Source organism: Gossypium hirsutum, chromosome D13, assembly GCF_007990345.1.
Source record: "Gossypium hirsutum isolate 1008001.06 chromosome D13, Gossypium_hirsutum_v2.1, whole genome shotgun sequence".
In the NCBI taxonomy this organism is placed as follows: domain Eukaryota; kingdom Viridiplantae; phylum Streptophyta; class Magnoliopsida; order Malvales; family Malvaceae; genus Gossypium; species Gossypium hirsutum.
In genome coordinates, this window is record NC_053449.1 from 65,024,890 (window position 1) to 65,045,699 (window position 20,810).

At 34.1% G+C, this 20,810-nt stretch overlaps 4 protein-coding genes across 4 annotated transcripts; 2 read left to right on the plus strand and 2 right to left on the minus strand.

Moving 5' to 3' along the window:
• The first annotated feature begins 1,912 nt into the window (after nucleotides 1-1,912).
• LOC107936045 (trans-cinnamate 4-monooxygenase) lies at nucleotides 1,913-4,346 on the plus strand. Its single transcript, XM_016868687.2, has 3 exons — nucleotides 1,913-2,868; nucleotides 2,976-3,109; nucleotides 3,611-4,346. Exons 1-3 carry the CDS (start codon nucleotides 2,084-2,086, stop codon nucleotides 4,207-4,209), a joined length of 1,518 nt encoding a protein of 505 aa, XP_016724176.2. The 5' UTR covers nucleotides 1,913-2,083; the 3' UTR covers nucleotides 4,210-4,346.
• Nucleotides 4,347-6,063: 1,717 nt separating this feature from the next.
• LOC107936047 (RING-H2 finger protein ATL73) lies at nucleotides 6,064-7,725 on the minus strand. Its single transcript, XM_016868689.2, has one exon. It carries the CDS (start codon nucleotides 6,756-6,758, stop codon nucleotides 6,264-6,266), a length of 495 nt encoding a protein of 164 aa, XP_016724178.1. The 5' UTR covers nucleotides 6,759-7,725; the 3' UTR covers nucleotides 6,064-6,263.
• Nucleotides 7,726-7,893: 168 nt separating this feature from the next.
• LOC107936048 (non-specific lipid-transfer protein 1) lies at nucleotides 7,894-8,538 on the minus strand. The gene is made up of 2 exons (XM_016868690.2): nucleotides 8,130-8,538; nucleotides 7,894-8,031 (listed from the first exon to the last, which is right to left on the minus strand). The coding sequence occupies exons 1-2, from the start codon at nucleotides 8,483-8,485 to the stop codon at nucleotides 8,022-8,024; spliced, it is 366 nt and encodes a 121-aa protein (XP_016724179.1). The 5' UTR covers nucleotides 8,486-8,538; the 3' UTR covers nucleotides 7,894-8,021.
• On the plus strand, nucleotides 8,294-12,297 carry LOC107936046 (expansin-A8). Its single transcript, XM_016868688.2, has 5 exons — nucleotides 8,294-8,435; nucleotides 8,545-8,709; nucleotides 10,570-11,099; nucleotides 11,184-11,496; nucleotides 11,688-12,297. The coding sequence occupies exons 3-5, from the start codon at nucleotides 10,967-10,969 to the stop codon at nucleotides 11,989-11,991; spliced, it is 750 nt and encodes a 249-aa protein (XP_016724177.1). The 5' UTR covers nucleotides 8,294-8,435; nucleotides 8,545-8,709; nucleotides 10,570-10,966; the 3' UTR covers nucleotides 11,992-12,297.
• The last annotated feature ends 8,513 nt before the right edge of the window (nucleotides 12,298-20,810 follow it).

The following is a 20,810-nucleotide window of genomic DNA, read 5'->3' on the forward strand; positions in this document are numbered from 1 at the left end:
GATGGTTTAGAGTATCGTGTCCTAACGTGCTGGATGTGATATTCCTTCGGAACAAGAGAATCTTATATTTCAATTCACGTTATCAGATTTTCTTTTAAGGATCGTATTTTTTTTAAAACTCTTCAAATTTTCAATTTTCGACACTAAGACACTAATTAATCAACTAGGTACCAATTTTGGGCGCATCGAGGGTGCTAATCCTTCCTCGTGCGTAACCGACTCCCGAATCCATTTTTCTGAATTTCGTAGACAAAAATCGTTGTTTTAATAAAATCTAAATCGTTTATTAAAAACAACCGTTTTACGAGGTGACCCGATCACACCTCATCAAAAAAGATTGGTGGCGACTCCCATTTTTCGTTTTATTTTCAAAATCTAAGTCGACCCCGTTTTTTAACAAAAAATGGTGTCAACACCCTCAAAATCCCATCTCACCATGGCTGCGTTGGCATCCAAAGGAAGCCTTAGTCAATGGCTCAGTTGGTCTATTATGATTCTTTTCCTTATAATATATAAACAAGTAGAGGAAAAATAAAAAGAAATTATCCTCCGCGTACTATAATGGGAGGGGGAATCAATGTTGAACGGCAACACAAAACAGAATTAGAAAAAAAAGAGAGGTTAATTTTCATAAATAACTGAAATATTATTAGTGCTATATTTTTGTTACGTACACCAATTATCTAACTGAAATTAACAAAAAGTAATTTATTAATAGTATTTTAAAATTTAACTAGACTTAATAAATTAAATAGCTGAAATGAATAAGCTATAAAAAAAGAATTAATATTTTATTTTTATAATTTTATTTCCTAAATTGAATTACTATTATTTAAGTCTCACACATATAGTGGTGGAGCCTATAAATTTTTTTAGGGGCAAAATTAAATTATATATCTTTATGATAGTAAAAATATAATTTTATTATTTTAATAGTCTATATCTATATAATTTTAAAATAGTTAAATTATATTTTATTATTTTTAAAAGATCAAAATACAATTTTTCTATTACTAATTTAAAATTTTATAAAGTATAAAAAATTTAAATTTAAAATTTAAAAGATCAAAAGTTAAGTGGCTAGCTTTAAGCATAAAATGAAATTAAGATGTAAAGTAAAATTAAGAAGGATAGGTTTCGTATTTATTATGAGGACATGAGATAGCGGTGGTAGATATATCATCTCATAAAAGCAGTGTCGTTTAACTTACAAAATATTATTTATTTTGATTTATTAATTTTTGCAGTTTTATTTTATTTCTCATAAAAAGGAGTATAACAAATTTAATAATGTGAAGGTTTTTTTTTTAAAGATGTTCATTAAATTCTACTACATAAGTGATAAATTCCTCTCTAAGATCTCGTAATAACGCCCTGATGAATATAATAAGAGTTACAAACCCTGCCCCGACCCTTTGGGCTTCTCTTAAATTACAATTAAACTTTCCCTCTCTCTCTCTTAATATATCCTATTCTTTTTGTTTATTATGTATAAATCGATGTCAACTTGTGTTGGTTGCTTGAGAATTTGTTTGTCAACTGGTATTTGCCTTATTATTGCAACAAATAAGAATATTTTATTATATAAAATATTTAATGCTCACCAACTGCCTCACCTACTCCACTCCCTTGCAATGGAATGGTTGGCTCACCCACGCCCATACCCTCCTCTTTTTTTCTTTCTTTTTTTTAAAGAACAGATCCCAACCTTTTAAATACTATTTAAATTATGTAGGTCATGTGTATGAAAATATTTATATAACAAAATAAAAATTTATTTAATTTTAAAATTTTAAAATAATAATGAACATGAAAAAGTTTTATTATATAATTTTATTGTTTTTAATAATTGAGAGAATGAAATAAGGTAAATATTCATAAAATATAAATCCAACAATCTAAAATTCAAAGCTCACCAACTTAATCCGGAGCACACACATGACAGCAACCACGACCACAAGCCCCACCTAACCAAGGCCTGGCACAGCCCCATTTCAAATCTCCCCCCTGTTTCTCTATAAAGCTCTGTTCACTCACCAGTTTATTGCAGAAGTAAAGAAAGAAGAAATAACCTCAAAGCCAAATGGATCTCCTCTTCTTGGAGAAGGCCCTCCTGGGCCTTTTCGTGGCGGTGGTACTAGCCATCACCATCTCTAAGCTTCGTGGCAAGCGGTTCAAGCTCCCTCCTGGACCATTACCCGTGCCGGTGTTCGGCAACTGGCTCCAAGTGGGTGATGACTTGAACCACCGCAACTTGACAGATTTGGCCAAGAAATACGGTGACATATTTTTACTTCGAATGGGACAGCGTAATCTAGTGGTGGTGTCTTCACCTGAGCTAGCCAAAGAGGTGCTCCACTCGCAGGGAGTGGAGTTCGGCTCAAGAACTAGGAACGTAGTGTTTGATATATTCACGGGTAAGGGTCAAGACATGGTTTTCACGGTGTACGGAGAGCATTGGAGGAAAATGAGGCGGATCATGACGGTACCATTTTTTACCAACAAGGTTGTGCAACAGTACAGGTTTGGATGGGAGGACGAGGCTGCTCGTGTAGTGGAGGACGTGAGGAAAAATCCCGAGGCAGCCACCAACGGAATCGTTTTGAGGAGGAGATTGCAGCTGATGATGTACAACAACATGTACAGAATCATGTTCGACACAAGATTCGAGAGTGAGGATGATCCTTTGTTTGTTAGGCTCAAGGCTTTGAACGGGGAGAGGAGCCGGTTGGCTCAGAGTTTTGAATACAATTACGGGGATTTTATTCCAATCTTAAGGCCCTTCCTCAGAGGATACTTGAAGATCTGTAAGGAGGTTAAGGACAGGAGGTTGCAGCTCTTCAAGGACCATTTCGTCGAAGAGAGGAAGTATGTATCAAGTTGTTTCTTTTCTTTTTCCTGTTTTTGGGCAAACACGTTGGTTTTAGAATTGAGTAAACAACACAATTGAATGATGTGGCTGAAATTCATTTCAGGAAACTTGGAAGCACAAAAAGCATGAACAACGATGGATTGAAATGTGCCATAGATCATATTTTGGATGCTCAACAGAAGGGGGAAATCAATGAGGACAACGTTCTCTATATTGTCGAGAATATCAATGTTGCCGGTATGTTGTATGCTCTGTCTGTCCTGTCCTGTTCTGTCTTAGCCACTTTAGTTTTTACCTCAACTCTGCTAATCAATCCTGTCCTGCCTTATGGATATTTTATATTGGATGTATTCATTACAAATACATAAATGTAAATATTTTAGGACTACTATCTTCGTTATAGCCGTAATTAGTATTACTGTTAGGGAAATATGTTGTTGAGTTTAGCATAATGTTTCTGCCACAGCTACTCTTTAATTGCGCGTCTAATTGATTTTACTCAAATTTGAAATAAAATTAAAATTTGACTTCAACTTCTTGTGAAATTTATTTTCTATTGAAATTGAAAAGAATGAAAGAGAAAATAGGATGGATATTTCTTATAATAATTTTTCTTTAGACTAACTTGAAAAACAACTAACTGAAAATTGGTGGGTTTTGTTTGTTTTAGTCACTACTTGGGGTACAGGGGACAAGTTACCGTAACAAAAATTATTTAGAATTTGTTGTATTCTACAGCAATTGAGACGACACTATGGTCGATCGAGTGGGGCATTGCGGAGCTGGTGAACCACCCTGAAATCCAGAAGAAGCTGCGGCATGAACTTGACACTGTTCTAGGACCTGGTAACCAGATCACTGAACCTGACACCCACAAACTTCCCTACCTTCAGGCTGTGATCAAGGAGACTTTGAGGTTACGAATGGCAATTCCTCTACTCGTGCCCCACATGAACCTGCATGATGCGAAATTGGGTGGCTATGATATCCCTGCTGAGAGCAAAATCTTGGTAAATGCATGGTGGCTTGCCAACAACCCTGCTAACTGGAAAAATCCCGAAGAATTTAGGCCTGAAAGGTTCTTTGAAGAGGAAGCCAAGGTTGAGGCCAACGGCAATGATTTCCGCTACCTCCCCTTTGGCGTGGGGAGAAGAAGTTGCCCAGGAATTATTCTTGCATTGCCCATCCTTGGTATTACTTTGGGTCGTTTGGTACAGAATTTTGAGCTCTTGCCTCCCCCTGGGCAATCTCAAATTGATACCACGGAGAAAGGTGGACAGTTCAGTCTTCATATTTTGAAGCATTCCACCATTGTTGCTAAGCCAAGGCAATTTTAACTTGTTCTCTTCTATCCATTTTAGTGAACTCTTGAAAGACAGTATGAAACATTATTCAGTTGAAAATATTTGTGAGGTGTGACAATGTAAATCCATGAATCAATCAAGATTTGCAATAAGATTAATATTTTCCCTTCCACGCGCTACTTGTATATTGGTTATTGTTTTGTTGTTCTCTTAATAGTTATACTAGTTTAATATTATTTATTTGAACATGCATATCTCCCTATTAATTTTGGGCAAATCTATATGCTAGACGATTACCGGTATAGAATTATGTGGCTGATGTCAAAATTATTACAGATTGTTATTCTATAAAGGGATAAAAACTCCCTCCAAGTAATGCGTGAATGAGTGTGAAGTGCCGAAGTTGAGTAAGAAACGGTAATCAAAATGGGTTTTAGGGCGATGCTTTCACTAGTGTCACGGGGCTAGACCTTTCGTCTCGCAAACCGTGCGGCCTTAGGCGATCCGTTTGCTCCAAACTCGCCTAAGTCAGCCTTAACTCAAATAAGGATTCCTTAGAACTCCTCCAAGGCACCAGTTGAAGAGCGGAAGCGATTTATGCCAAAAGAAGCTAAGCCAAAGAACAAGAGAAAGCCACAGAAAAGAATGCACACAAGGTGTTTGAGTAAATGCTCTCAGAACTCTATTACTCTTAAGAATTCAGAATACAATGAAATGAGTACAAATGAGGGGAGGCTCTCTATTTATAGTTGAGCTCCCCCAAAACCGACGGTCAAGATATATTTACATCGACGGACGAGATTAACCATATCCCTTAATTTTAGGAATTTACAAGATATGCCATATCAAATCTAATCTAATATAATATTTACAAGATATGATTCCCTCTATCTTCTAAAATTAGTTACCATATTAGCCTAAGTTGCCATGTCTTCATCATTGGGCCAACTAGGCTTCAATCTGATAGGCTTCTCCAATATTTCTCTTAATCGGGCCAGCTCTCATGGGCTAAATGTTCTCCATCTTAACGATAGACCTCCATGGGGCGCATCTTGTGCCATGGTCACGGGCTTTGCACTTTGACCCGTGACATTAGGACTCAGCTACGGTTATCTACCGCAGATATACACTTATTCATTCAGTACTCTGATGCTAGCTATGTATATAGTTACATCAAAAAATAAAAATAAAAAGGGGGTGATAGGGGTGTTCATTCGGTTAACCGACCGGTTAACCGACCCGAAATTACTATAACCGAATTAATCGACCTTCTAAAAATTTTAACTGTTAACCGAACCGATTTTTTTTAAAAAAATTAACCGAACTGAAATTTTTTCGGTTAATAAGGTCGGTTAACCGAATTAACCGAAAATTATGTATTTTTTATTTTTGGTTAAAAATTACCCGAATTAACCGAATTATCGAAAAATACCCGAATTACCTGAATTTTTTTTATTTTTTATTTTTAAAATTTAAAAAATTTATAAATTATTAAAGTAAATTGGGTTTTAGACTTTAGTAAATTAGATTGTCTTTTAGTTTTAGTTTTATTGGATTGGGTAATTGGGTAAACTTTAGTTTTAGTTTTATTGGGTTGGGTAATTGGGTTAGGTAATTGAGTTTGGGCTGGGTTGGATAATTTTATTTATTAATTTTTTTGGTTAACAGAATATTTTCGGTTAACCGACCGGTTTCGAACCGAATTAACCGTTAACCGCAAAATCATAAAAAAATTAACCGACCCCCGACCGAAAAAATTCAGTTAACCGACCGATTAACCGAATTCGGTCGGTTAACCGAATTTTTTCGGTTTTACCCGAATTATGCACACCCCTAGGGGGTGATGTGGGAGCAAAATATTCATTGAAAACTCCAGTCCGTCTGTGTCTACATCTGTAATCGTTCGAATTGATTCTGATGCATCACAGATATTAGTAGTACACAGGGAGGAGAGATTCCAAAGTAGAAAGCAGAAGGCGCTTTTCTGATTTTCTTTTCTTTTTTCACCCAGCACTGCAGAAGAACAATACCAAATAAACCAGAAATTATTATCACATATATAGTACTGCCACTGCCACCAATCAAGCTCAACTCCCAAGATAAGTTAGGTTGCCCTGTCCACAGCTTTCAGGCAACCCAACTATGAAATTCCAGCATCTTGTACTAAATATATCAATGCTTGCCGGCACAATGGACAGGAGGAGTTTGACAACAGCCATGTGTCTATACACAGCATGGAAAACATGGCTGCACTTTGGGACAAGTCTGACTTTCTCGCCTTCTGCGAACTCTCCAAGGCAAATTGAACAATCTGTCACTGTAAGATTTAGTCCTGATTCATATGCCGTGGCTGGAATCTGGCTCAATGCACTCTTTGTGAGGCCTGTACTGGTTGAAGGCAGTTCATCGAGTGCTGGGATTTGCTCTGAGGTCCATAGACCAAAGCTGTAGCCACATCGTACAACATAGCGGATAGCTGAATTCAGCCCAAGAGCACAAACCAGTGCACACAGCAAAGCTGCTACTGACGGACACACCAAATCTACTACAGATCCTTCTGAAGGGGGAGAAGCTGTCGTCATCCTCCTTCAGACCTAGACACAGGCACAGTAATTCCGTTGACGGGGAAGTTATGGAAGCCAAGAAAGCTATGCCTCCTGATAAGTTGGCTGAACTCTGGAACATTGATCCCAAACGTGCTAAAAGGGTTCCTTCTTCCTTTCCTTTTCAATAACATTTCGATTTTGCATCAATTAAATGTTTGGATAATTGCAAATTGTTTCTTTTGCTTTTTTCAACAAATTTCAATGAATATCACTTACCACCGTGTTAGGCGTTATGCAAAACGTATTTGTGAATAAATTGAATGCTCCAATAGAAAAAGGAAGCCCATCTCCTTTAAATTTCATTAATTTTATGTGATAAAAACGAACTGAAAAGCCATTACTTTTTTTTTTATTAAGGATTTTCCTTTTTTCTTTTTCCTGGATAAGTACTTTATTTTTAAGTAACATGCCATTTTTTTGCATCTATTTTTCTCTTCTTTCAGAGGACAAAATGTTCCTTCCTAATAAAGTAATGCATGAGTTCACTTTAAGTTGATTAAACAAAATATCTCACTAAATCTAATTAACATCCAGGATGCCTATTACTTGATCAAGATCTGAGTATATTGCTCGGTTCGTTAGTCTCCCTTTTAGTAATTATATTTATCTAAGTAATGTTTAAAAAGTCAGCTGATAATTAGATTTGAGTATAATTATACCATGTTTAACTAATCATTGTAATTGATGAATTTTTCTGAATTTAGGCGTAATTAGAGTATCCAATTAGTTTGTAAGTTCAGCTTTTTACAAGAATCGAGGAAAACAAGGAGTTTGTCCAAGTTGTTCAAGAGTCAGTGTGATGGGTGAATATTGTAGTATAGGCTGTTTATATTAGTTGTTAAGTCAGTTGTTAGTTAGCTTAGCTAGCTTTCAGTTGTTGTATTGTTTGTTATTTTGTTAAGATACAGTTGTGCAGGAAGTTGGATTAGGTTTTTTTATTAGAATCGACTATACTTTATGGCTACTATCATTCTTTGAATCTAAAGTAAGCTAGTCTCATTTAGGATATTATAGCTTTGATTAACAAAAACAAGTAGATATATCCTTTTCTCTATTTCTTCTTAGTCTTTGTAGGGTTTTATAGTTGTTTTCAACCGTGCATTCTTGAATATTTGACAAACCATAACCATAACATGGTCTTATTAATTTGATAGATAGAAATTTCAACACTGACATTGTATATAGGTAGAAGAAACTCTACATAACACGCTTGCAATGGCAGTGGCAGGTTGAGTCTGATCAGTTCACCCTGCAGAAGCAGCAAAATCATGCTTTTAGTTGTGTGTAAGTTTAAACTCAATCATATAACAACTAATACAAAAGAGAGAGTGAGAGAGAGAGAGAGACTTGGAGCAATCGACATCAGGGGTGACCTTGTAGGGACAAGTAGTTCCACATTTTGCAGGGATCTCATTAACACGATCGTAGTTGAGTCCAGGGATTTTTGCAGCACCTTCCTTAATACAGTTACATTTCTTCCTGCGGTCTTCGGTGGTTTTGGCAGCCGCGTCCAGAGTTTTAATACCCGTACAGCAACTTGGAGCCACTGTCCCTCCAAAAACCCCATAGCTAATGCATGGAATAAGGAGGTATGTGACCTGTTCGCATGTTATGGCTGCACCTACACGATGACGAGGCAACAACATGGAAACTGTAAGCAACAGCATCATCAATCCCACCTTTGCCTTCCCAGACCTGCCCATCCTTCCCTAAGTTTGTGTTTACTAACTACTTTTGCTGCTTAATTTGTTATGTTATGCAGATCCGTACTTACTGGACCTCTACTGCTCTAACCTTTATATAGAGAAAGCGTACTTGGATTTGGGCTGGGCTATTTTTTTTCTTCTTTTGTCGCATGCGTCAAATTGAAGGCGATGAGGAGCAAGATTTTCCGGTTACAAACAAGCATATATTGTTGGCATTAGCGGTAAGAATATTCAAACTGGCATTATCGGTAAGAATATTCAAACTGGAATATATCTCTTTTACGTAAGTTCTTATATGATGATTGATGGAATTAGCTGAAAATCAAATCACAAGACTTCTTCTATTTATCTTGGATAATATATCATGTGCTGGAATAGCGAGAGTGTTCATCTCCATATTGGTCTCATCCTCCAACTATCTTTCCTCGAATTTCTTTATTTAAAAGTCAAAAAAGAAAATTTAAAATTTAGTAGATATATTTTATTTTCAAGAATTTACTCTTTTATATTTTCAGATTTTCAAATTTGAAAATTTAGATTCAGTTGTTACTACCATTAAATTAAAAAAAATCACTTGGAAATTATGTGACAAAAAGATCATATTGTAATGGATTTAAATTTGATAAAGAATTTAAATGGTGTTAACAATTTTTAAAATTCCATCTCAGGATTTTAATCAAAATAAAGTATAAATATTAAATATCAAATTTTAACGTATAAAGACAAAAATTAAAATTACACCATTATTATATAATTGAGAAAACAAAAGAACGTGAAATGTGTCACGTAACTGGTAATGAATATTCTTTGGTGTCAAATATCTTTGTATTATATTATATTTATATCAGGATTATTGAATTAGGTACAAATTGTCTTCAGTCTTGTTATGGTTCTCATCCCTATACTATTTTTAAGATTTAATTATTATATTACTTTTTGGTAACATTTGGTCCCTAGATTTTATAATAGCTAATCCAAATAATTTACGCTTAAATGTTTTGATTAAATGTTGATATGAATGTTTTTTCAAAACACTCATTTAAATTTATTATGATAAAATAATTTTTATTTGTTGGAACAATATTAATTATTTAAAAATGACTAATGAAATATGAAGGTAGACCAAATTATGTCAAAAACTAAAGTATAGAGAATAAATTCTAAATTTCATTATAGTGTAAGGGCCAAACTGAAATTTCTTTTTACTTTTCTAGTCCCTCCTACACCCTAAGACTTTGCTTGGTAGACTGGAATGAAAATTAGAAAGATGAAAAATTGATGAGATAGAAAACTAGAAGGATGAAAAACATAAATTTTCTTTCCATAGGTGTGCTTTGGTAGGAGAAATGAAAAAATGGAAGGAAAGAAAACAAAACATTTGAAAAATGCATAATTTTCAATTAACATACACATCTTTTTCATTTTCTCTTTCATCATTCCAATTTGGAAAGAGGAAGGAAAATTAATTTTTAGTGTGCTTAGTAGGGAAGAAAATTGAGAGGGAAGAAAATAGAAGGGATGAAGAGAGAGATGTATATGTTAATTCAAAATTATACATTTTTCATCCTATTAATATATAAATATCAATCATTCCAAATTGAAATGATTAGAGGAGAGAAAATAAGAGAGATGTGTATATTAATTCAAAATTATATATTTTTCAAATAGTTTAACTTTTTTATTTCATTTTTTGACTCTACCAAATAATGGATAGAAAAAAAAAAATTTCTTATCATTCTTCTATCTTTCCTACTAAACACACATACAAAAAAAAATATTTTTTCATATTTCTAATTTTCTACCTCCCATTTTTTATTATCCATTTTATTTCACCATACGACTTTTAATCCCGTCTTGGATGGAACATAGTCTAATCTGTTTCACTATTGAAGGAAAGAACCGGTGTAATTGAAGCCAGAATGTGCATGCACGCACGGAATTCTCCTATCCAGAATTGCATTGCATTTATGTAGCATACCTGAATTTTGGGCGCCGCCCCCAAAATTCCACGTCATGGATTAACTAATTAATAATTAATTAATACATGCTGGCTCCCATCCCATGGGGCATGTGAATGACAGGTGAGGTGACCAACTTCCAACAGAATTTGTACATATCAGCTTGCACGAATGCATGCAAGTCTACCAACTCCAACTCAGCAGCTTCGAAATCTGCACTCACTCGCACAACCAATTAATATATATTGTCAACCCCGAAAAAAGCAGTGCAATAATTTTGTAAAGCTGCAAACATACAGATGCATTCATGTGATGTCAGTGCATGTGCTCTCCCGGTTTGCTGCTGGCCTGCTTAGGCTCAGCCTATAAATGCATTGCAAATTGCAAACCCTCTTCTCTTCAAGGCCCTTGTACATTACTCACACCCACCCAAAGCTTCGCAAATCATCAGTCTTCATTACCCCACAACATCTCAGGCTCAGATTCCTCTTTCTCTGTACCATAAGCATTGCTACTTCAAATGATTTCCTCTGCCATGCTTCTCATTATTCTCTGCTTTAGCTTAAACTTGCATGGATTTGCTGGAGCATACGGCAGCTGGCAAAATGCACATGCCACTTTCTATGGTGGCGATGATGCCTCTGGCACAATGGGTAAGTGCATGCCACACTATTACTAATGCTCAACATCAAACGTCCTTTCACTGTGGTTTGAAAATATTTTGTGAATATTTCCAGGAGGAGCATGTGGCTACGGGAACTTGTATAGTCAAGGGTATGGAACAAAAACTGCAGCACTAAGCACAGCTTTGTTCAACAATGGCCTGAGTTGTGGAGCATGCTATGAGATGAGATGCGATGATGATCCCAAATGGTGCCTCTCTGGCACCATAACTGTCACTGCCACAAACTTCTGCCCTCCTAATTTTGCTTTATCTAATGATAATGGTGGGTGGTGCAACCCTCCTCTCAAACATTTTGATTTGGCAGAGCCCGCCTTCTTGCAAATTGCCCAATATCGAGCTGGAATTGTGCCCGTTGTCTTTAGAAGGTGAGAAGATCGTTAAAATAATATCTATGCACCATAGTTTCGCGGAAAAAACAAAAACTGTAAACCAATGAATGGTTGAATAAACATGACGGTCTAAAATCTAGATAAAGAGATTCCCTTTTTTGGGTTTGGTTGGATAAGTTAGTATATACTATAGCAGTAACGATGAAGTGTATGTGTGGGTTTTGCAGGGTGGCATGCGTGAAGAAAGGAGGCATAAGATTCACCATCAATGGTCACTCTTACTTCAACTTGGTGTTAATCACCAATGTGGGCGGTGCAGGAGATGTTAACGCAGTGTCCATCAAAGGGTCCAAGATGAGGTGGCAATCCATGTCTAGAAACTGGGGCCAGAACTGGCAGAGCAACTCCTACCTCAATGGACAAAGCCTGTCTTTCCAGGTCACCACCAGTGACGGTAGAACTGTGACAAGCTACAACGTGGTGCCTGCTAATTGGCAGTTTGGTCAGACTTTCGAAGGAGGTCAATTTTAGAAATCCAGTTCTAAGGTAGAATTAATAAGGGTAGTAAAGATACGTATATTTAGATGCTACCTGCTTACTGAATGAAGAGGCAGATGAAATCTGTATGTAACAGTTGCTGGCTAGTGCTGTGACTTGTGAATGAGTTGTGGTGGAGTAGAAAATGCTGAGGTGACTAAAAATGCGCCCGCACATATATTAAATTACTATATTCATAAGTAGCAGTTCAGTCGTTAGCATATATGGTATTGGTTATATATATGAAGGCACTACAATAATATACTAATTTCTATGTAATCCTAATTATATTTGACTGCTTAGATGGCTCCAGGAGTGTGTAAAATGCATATATATATAATAATAATAATAAAAAGTGAGATGAGGTTTAAATGGGATTGAATTAACTTCAAATTAATTGATCTTAAAATTTATTAGCATGAATTTCCCATAAGGCGAACCACAATCAGGTGTGATAACGACCGGTGTATGGCATGTCTCTTCAATGCATATTAATTGAATTGATACTAAAATAATTAAAATTTGATGAATTAAGTCTGAAATTTTTCTTCCATTGTAATTACCTTTTTCAAAAGTTTAGAGAAATTTAGATAATTATCCTTTAAACATATTAATTTAAATAATAAAAAAAACAATGTGAAATCGGTCATTCCAATTGATAGAAAATTAAGAGCCGAAGAGATGGGTTGGTGCCATTAATTTTACAGTTACAAATTTATATAAAGCCTCTTGTTGTTGCTGTATATATAAATGAATTTACTAGTATTAAGTATAGTATAGAGTTTTCTCAAAAAAAACAAAAGTATAGCATAGAGTTTTCGTTACCTCCTCCTTCTTTGAGAAAAAGAAAAAGAAAAAAAGTTGCGTGTAGGAAAAATGTGAGTGTACATATAAAGGAGACAGTAGAGCAACAGCAGGTGAATGACATTAATGGAAGTATTGAGTTAAAACAGTTGTGTGTGCTGTGATTTCCTTACAATAAATTAAAATGTAGGTAAGAATAAGAGGTAGTGTCTGTTGGGGATTGCTTTAGTAGCGCAGGACACCCCTTCCCCTCTCCAAACTTCAAACACTCTTCTGTGTTTCCTTTCCTCATTCCTTATTTTTAGAAGCAGCAGATCCTAGGATATATAATATAGGCTTCTTCTCTTTTCGTTACTTGTCTCAGAAAACTCCAGTGACCTAATTGCTAGCCTAGTAGGGCCACTATTATCTCCTTTCAAAGAAAAAAAAAAAAACTATACAACACCTGCACCCGCACCCTTGGAGATTACCTACATATCCTAATCCTATCACCATCCCCATACAAATTTCAAACAGCAAAAATATGAGTGACAACCAGCAGGGTACAAATACTATAGCTGCTCCATTGTTACAATTTGCAATAAAGTTCTTGTCACAACTCTTGCATTCAGCTTAATTTCATTCCTTTTATCTTTATCTTGAATTGACTGAATATTCAGTCAATTAATGATTAAGATCAGGTCTCCCCTTGTTTCCTTTCCATGCGTCATTTGTTGCAAGTGATCCATGATATATAAATATATTTCAAAGACGTTAAACGTCATATGCGCAAAAAAAATGAATACTTCAGTTGAGCACCAAGAGTATATATAACTAAGACAGAACATAGTTTATTGTTATGATCTTTACTTTTTTCTTTTAGCCTTCAGCGCTTATTGCCAGTAGTGTACAAAGTACAAGACTCTTCAAGGCGGCTAATTTTCGTATGTGGCTTATGCTAGCTACAATACTATGAATGGTGTATCCTGAATGATGCTTGTTGCAGGTAAGGGAAACTGATAAGCGTGGGTTTCCGGAATTAATTCAAAATGAAAAAAGAAAAGGATTATTTTCGCATGTTTCACTTTGGAGACATGAAGTGGGGTGGGACAGAGACAATATAGCCTTTGTATTCAACAAGTAAATGATGATAAGATTGAGATTCATCCCACCTGCCCTCCTTTAGTGCTTGAAATGGATGCTGGTTGTCACAACTTGCTCGAAGTTGGATAGTATCATTCTTCATATGTTGAAAAGAAAATTACTCATATAATGAGAAATGTGCCAATCATTTAAAAACGGGAATATGCAAATTAATTACTTTGACTTATTCTTCTTCACCTTAGACCTTGAGGTAGCTATATAATGTAACAAAAGGCAAAAACATTGACGCAACTAATTACTTCATCATTTTTGTTTATACATGAGAGAAAGAGGATAAGAATGAATAAAATGACACGTATTTTATGGTAGCAATATTTCCCAATACCATAAAATCATCTGACCTTCAGCCACACGCTTCTAGCTGCTCCCTCTCTCTTCGTCAACAAAAATCTAACAACCATCCCATGAATTTTCAAAGTTACATGCGTGCCAAGAATCTAAATCCCTCCCATCTAAACTCAAAATTAATTTGAATCTAAAATAATTACCTAAATTTAAATTAAGTATATTTTCTAAAAAATTAGTAAAAACTATATTTATGGCTTAATTATTGATTTGTTTTAATTTATGGCTTGTAAATAGTAATTAGCATTGTCTATTATTCTAAACTATGCAATTTTCATGCAATACTAATTTTTAAGTGCCCGACTATGTTAGTGACATCCATTTCAATTAAATATTTATTTTTTATACAAAATTTTTAATAAATACTAGATTATACCTTTCACCCACTCGTGAGAGGATTTTTTTTAATAACTTAATTACACTTATAAGTTATAAATTGTTTTTCTAAAAGAATAATTTTAAAAAGAAAAGAAAAATTAAAATAAAAAACTATTTTTTGTGTAAAAAATATTTTTATATAAAATAATTATATTTTGAGAAAATAATTAAATAAATTTTAAGTGGGTAGTTTTTGAAGTAAATAGTGGTTGTTTTTAGCTTTAGTTTTTATTAAAATTTAAAAGTCTTACAAACCCTTAGTTATCATTTATTTTGATTTGAGTTTTTTTTGTAATTTTCTTAATTGAGTTGATGCGTTCTACTCATGATACCAAACTCAATCAACCACTGTACTTTATTTTAATAAGAATTCAGGTTACATAATTCTAACAATATTTTTGGGAATATGTCTAGTCTTGTTGATGGTAGTAGAAAGAAAATCCAAATTGCTCTTTTATTGGATGATTTGGAAGTTGAGGTGTGAGGGACGAAGGATTGATGCAGTCGTAAACCAATTAAAAATTCGATAAAGGCAAGTGCACCTATCAATTAATAGTATAGCTACGGTAAGTAAATATATTGTTCCCACGAAGACTAAAAGTATTAGTAATTACCGTCTTTCTATTATTTAACCAATAAATTTGAGTGATCAATTAAAACTAAAATTAACTAATTTAATTAACTAATGAACGAGACAAAAAACAAATTAGAAAATTGATCGAGTAAACAACCAAGAAGTGAAACAATACCTAGGAAAGAATTCATCTAAACTTTATCTGTCACTATCAATTTAAATTACGCAATTTCTTTAATCTTGATCTGTAAAAATTCCTAAATTATGCTAATATCTATCTTCAAGAATAAGAGCAGCTAACTCTAGGTTGACTAATTGAAATTTCTTTCTAATTAAAACATCTATTATCACATTAACTCGATTTATGAATTTCCTTATTAGATTTGACTTGTAACACCCCTAACCCATATCCGTCGCCAGAACAGGGTTACAGAGAATTATCAAAATTTTCAGATCAAATTCAGACATTTCATATCGTTTATTATTATATTAGAAATCGATCATATTGTCCCTTATTTGAGCCCTCAAGACCCAAATTATGCATTAGAAATAAGTCGGGACTAAACCGGGAACTCAGAGAATTTTTCGCAAGATATCAAAATTTTTCCCAGGTGTAGGGGACACACGCCCGTGTGGCCAAGCCGTGTGTCTCACACGGTCAAGAGACACACCCATGTCTTAGGCCGTGTAGGCATTCGAAATAGGGACACGCGGCCATGTCCCAACCCGTGTCCAAATTAAGGTGCTCTCTGACTTGGGTCACACGGCAAGCCACACACTCGTGTGAAAAATTATGAGCATTCTATTTTGAAAATTTAAAGATGCAGGGGATACATGGCCAAACCACACGCCCATGTGCTAGGCCGTGTGTCACACATGGCTGAGACACACTCCCATTTCTCTGCCCGTGTGGACAAAAATAGGCCATTTCTTAGGCCACATTTCTCACCCAATTTATCTTCCACCTATATTATCACTTTCACACATTCACAAACCAATAGAAGATATTCATGTCAAGCCAATATCAAATCTTAAACATAAAATTATATCACACAACCAAGTATATAAACTTACCTTATTGACCAAATTATCATATGCATATTCAATTTACATTTCATTCCCATTCATTCATCCACACATCAATTTGATGAAGCCACATTCATATATATATATACCAAATTGTACCAACACAAACCATTCCAATGGCAAATCATAACAAAAACATTTACAGGCCAACATTGGCCAAGTTAACCTATACATGCCATTATAACCAAAACTAATTTATTATTTATACCAAAATAAGCCGAAAGATAGTGTGATGTTGCTTCGACCAGCTTCCAAATTACTACAAAACAGGAAAATAAAACAGAGTAAGCTTTTAAAGCTTAGTAAGTTCGTATAATGGGAAATTAACTTACTTTCGTATAACGGGAAATTAACTTACCATTCATTTACATTTAAGGTAAGCATACAAAATACATCTAAAGCAATTTGGCTAATAGCCTAAACACACATAACCTCATCAAACATGTTAGTCATGTATTTCACATGAATACCAAGAAACATGTATAAGCTCATCAAATATCAAATTTCCATGTTCATAACTTTCCACTTTTTGTGTTCATATATCAATTTCATGTATTTCATGTATATATGGGTAATGATTCATTTTGAATTCATATATTCTCATGTCAGGATTTTGCCCGTTGAATCATTGAATATATTGATGAATATACAGGTAGTACACACAAGGTGTACAAAACTGTAATCTGTCAATTCATATACATGAATGCTCATGCAAACATGTAAGCGGGAAGCTCTTTCGAGCCATATAACGGGAAGCTTATGTGAGCCATGTAATGGGAAGCTCATTCGAGCTATATAACGGGAAATTCAAGCGAGCCAATATTGGGAAGTTTTGGAAAGCCATTAATCAATAAGCTCATGAAAGAGCCTTTAATCAGGAAGCTCTGAAGAGCCATATATTGGGACGCTCATAAGAGCTGCGATGTGTCCACAACACATGCAGGATCACAACCATATAACGAGAAGCTAATGAAAGCTAATAACGGGATGCTCTTTCGAGCTGTGGTGTGTCTGCAACACATGCAGGACCACAACCAATTCGGGAACCCTGTATCTATTGAATTTTATTTATTCAAACGGGACTTAATACTTGTCAGTCATCGTCGAATATGTGATTAATTTCATATATATGACAATAATACAATCACAAACATACAATTCAATTCAAACATATAAATATACAATTTAGTTACACGAACTTACCTCGATAATTGTATGTCGATTTGTTGTCTACTAATCCGATACTTTTTTCTTTTTCACGATCTAACTTCGTATTTGATCTATCCAGATCTATACGAATGAATTTAACATCAATTCATATTCAATTCAATCTATTTCACATTTTTGGAAAGATTACCATTTTGCCCCTATACTTTTAATTAATTACAATTTCATCCCTAAGCTCGGAAAATAAAATTTATGCAGTTTAATCCTTATTCCAAGCCTAGCCGATTTTTACATATAACATTAGTAGCCCATGTATTTCATAAAATTCATAATTTTTCCATTGATTTTATATTTTTTCAATTTAGTCCCTAAATCATGATTTCATCAAAATTCCCTTAACAAAAGTTGTTTATCTATCAACAACCTTTCATTTTCTACCATAAAACTTCATAATTCATACACACTCATCCATGGCAAAATCCTAACACTTTGATAACTTTACAAATTAATCCTCGAGATAGCTTGATTAAGCTATTACGATCTCGGAAAGATGAAAATTATTAAAAGCGGGACAAGGATACTTAGGGGTGTGCATAATTCGGGTAAAAACGAAAAAATTCGATTAACCGACCGAATTCGATTAATCGGTCGGTTAACCGAATTTTTTTGGTCCGGGGTCGGTTAATTTTTTTATGATTTTTCGGTTAATGGTTAATTCGGTTCGAAACCGGTCGGTTAACCGAAAATTTTCGGTTAACCGAAAAAATTAATAAATAAAATTATCCAACCCAGCCCAAACTCAATTACCCAACTCAATAAAACTAAAACTAAAGTTTACCCAATTACCCAATCCAATAAAACTAAAACTAAAAGACAACCCAATTTACTAAAGTCTAAAACCCAATTTACTTTAATAATTTATAAATTTTTTAAATTTTAAAAATAAAAAATAAAAAAATTCGGGTAATTCAGGTTTTTTTCGGTAATTCGGTTAATTCGGTTAATTCGGGTAATTCGGGTAATTCGGGTAATTCGGGTAATTTTTAACCAAAAATAAAAAATTCATAATTTTCGGTTAATTCGGTTAACCGACCTTATTAACCGAAAAAATTTCGGTTCGGTTAATTTTTTTAAAAAAAAATCGGTTCGGTTAACGGTTAAAATTTTTGGAAGGTCGGTTAATTCGGTTATAGTAATTTCGGGTCGATTAACCGGTCGGTTAACGGAATGAACACCCCTAAGGATACTCACCTAATTAAGCCAAATAAGCTTGTCTTTCTTCAAGTCTCCATAGCGAGGGTTTCCATGTTTTTAATTTAGGAAAGATGATAATATGATGATATTTTACTTTATTTTATTATTTGTCATCTTTTTATCTTTTACTTTCCAATTTCATCATTTTCTTTATTAAATTTTCCATTGATGAATAATCATACTTACCTACTAAATCCTCTTAATGGTTTATTTTCCATATAAGGACCTCAAATTTTGAATTCCATAGCTATTTGATCCCTTTAACTACTAGAATTTAACTTTTGCACTTTATGCAATTTGATCCTTTTCATCAAATTAATCATATAATCGGTAAAATTTTCTTAATGAAATTTTCTATCATAATGCAGACCATGAAATAATATAAAAATAATTTTCCTTCCAGACTTGGATTTGTGGTCCCAAAACCACTGTTCCAAATTAACTGAAAACGGACTGTTACATGACTCTAATCCAATAGATTTATATCATCCTATTTCTAGGATTGCATGCAATTCTACTCAATTACGCTAGATTTACTCTTAAACAGGGTCTATTCCTCCTTTGATTTAAGCACATTAAACATGGATCAATAATTTAGAAATATTAAACCAAGAATTAAGCATACATAATTGAGAACAAGATCTACGTGTTTATTGCGTAAAATAAAATTAAAAGACAGAATTCATTATAAGGTTTATCTTCACAGGTATTTAGAAAACTAATTCATACTAGAAAATAAAAACATCTAAGATACAAAATAACCATGATAAATGAAGAAACTCATTATAATCTCTTGAAAAATCAACTGGGAATCTTCAATCTTGGTAGAAATCTACTTCAAAATCCGCTTCAATGGTATTTTTTCGAGTTATTTTCTTGAATATTCTATGATGACTCACTCTTGCCTTCTTATTTTTGTGATATATAGGTCTTATAATGCCCGAAAAACTCTAAAATCGCGTTTTTCTACTATTTGGAGTGCAATTTGTGAAATTGACACAGCCTGCTACATGGCCGTGTAGCAGCCCGTGTGGATCACACGGCCGTGTGTCCAGGCCATGTGGAATGGTCCAGCTCGTGTGACCTCTGTACCTTTCTCCAATTTTCTAGTTTTCGCTTCTTTTGCTCCCAAATGCTATCCTAAGTATAAAAATATGAATTTAAAATATTAAAAGCATTCACCATTAACATCGAATAATCACCCAAAAACGTATTACGAATGAGACTAAAATATGTTACTTTTAGCACTTAGATTTTAATATTGTTGGTGCTATGGAGAGATTAAAATTTGTTGAAGGTGTATGGAGTTTGTGATTAAAGGATTCTAAGTGTTTTGTTTTGCTTGTATTTGGGGGAATTTGAGTTTCTGCTTGAGATGGTTCTCATGTATTCCTTCCAGGATTATTGGTTTTTTTTTTCTTTTGTTTACTGTTTGTACTCTCATGGGTTGGTTTATTTTTTTTTAATAAAAGTTTCTGAATTTGTTTCTGGTAAAAAAAATTGTAATTTACCCAATATCAAATTTAATTTAACTTGTTTTAATTATGCACTAAGATAGCATATGTACACACAAAAATATTGTAGTACATAGCTATGGCTAGTCAGGAAATGGCTAAAGTCAAAGCTTGGCATACTGATACAAGTTAAGTGGAATCCATATCGCTTGAGAAATGGGAGTTGGAAATCTTCTTTTTTGTTCAATATGCGAATGGAAACTGGAGTGTTGCTCCAAGGAAAAAAAAAAAAATTAATGTAAAGTAACGTGCCTAATTTAAATGTGATGCCATCCACCTCCTTGCTGGTTTTAATTTTTTCTCATCCATATATCATCTCTTTGTAGGACCTACCTTAATTTCTAATCACAAAATCACTGTTTCCCTGCCTACCTTCGTGTTCTTCTCATCTATAATTTCCTTGTATTAATTGCCTTTAATTTGGACATATTTACCATATTTATTTTCGTTGGTACATTAATTTTAATTTGATATAATTATATACAATAAATCAACATAAAATGATGTTAATTCAATAATATTGTTAATAATTTATAAAAATTGAATTT

Bases quoted from the DNA above. Each gene is read 5' to 3' on its own strand.
- LOC107936045 (XM_016868687.2), top strand. From the start codon at position 2,084: ATGGATCTCCTCTTCTTGGAGAAGGCCCTCCTGGGCCTTTTCGTGGCG. The intron at 2,869-2,975 runs GTATGTATCAAG...AATTCATTTCAG, and splicing joins CATTTCGTCGAAGAGAGGAA to GAAACTTGGAAGCACAAAAA. The intron at 3,110-3,610 runs GTATGTTGTATG...TGTATTCTACAG, and splicing joins CGAGAATATCAATGTTGCCG to CAATTGAGACGACACTATGG.
- LOC107936047 (XM_016868689.2), bottom strand. From the start codon at position 6,758: ATGACGACAGCTTCTCCCCCTTCAGAAGGATCTGTAGTAGATTTGGTG.
- LOC107936048 (XM_016868690.2), bottom strand. From the start codon at position 8,485: ATGGGCAGGTCTGGGAAGGCAAAGGTGGGATTGATGATGCTGTTGCTT.
- LOC107936046 (XM_016868688.2), top strand. From the start codon at position 10,967: ATGATTTCCTCTGCCATGCTTCTCATTATTCTCTGCTTTAGCTTAAAC. The intron at 11,100-11,183 runs GTAAGTGCATGC...GAATATTTCCAG, and splicing joins TGATGCCTCTGGCACAATGG to GAGGAGCATGTGGCTACGGG. The intron at 11,497-11,687 runs GTGAGAAGATCG...TGGGTTTTGCAG, and splicing joins GTGCCCGTTGTCTTTAGAAG to GGTGGCATGCGTGAAGAAAG.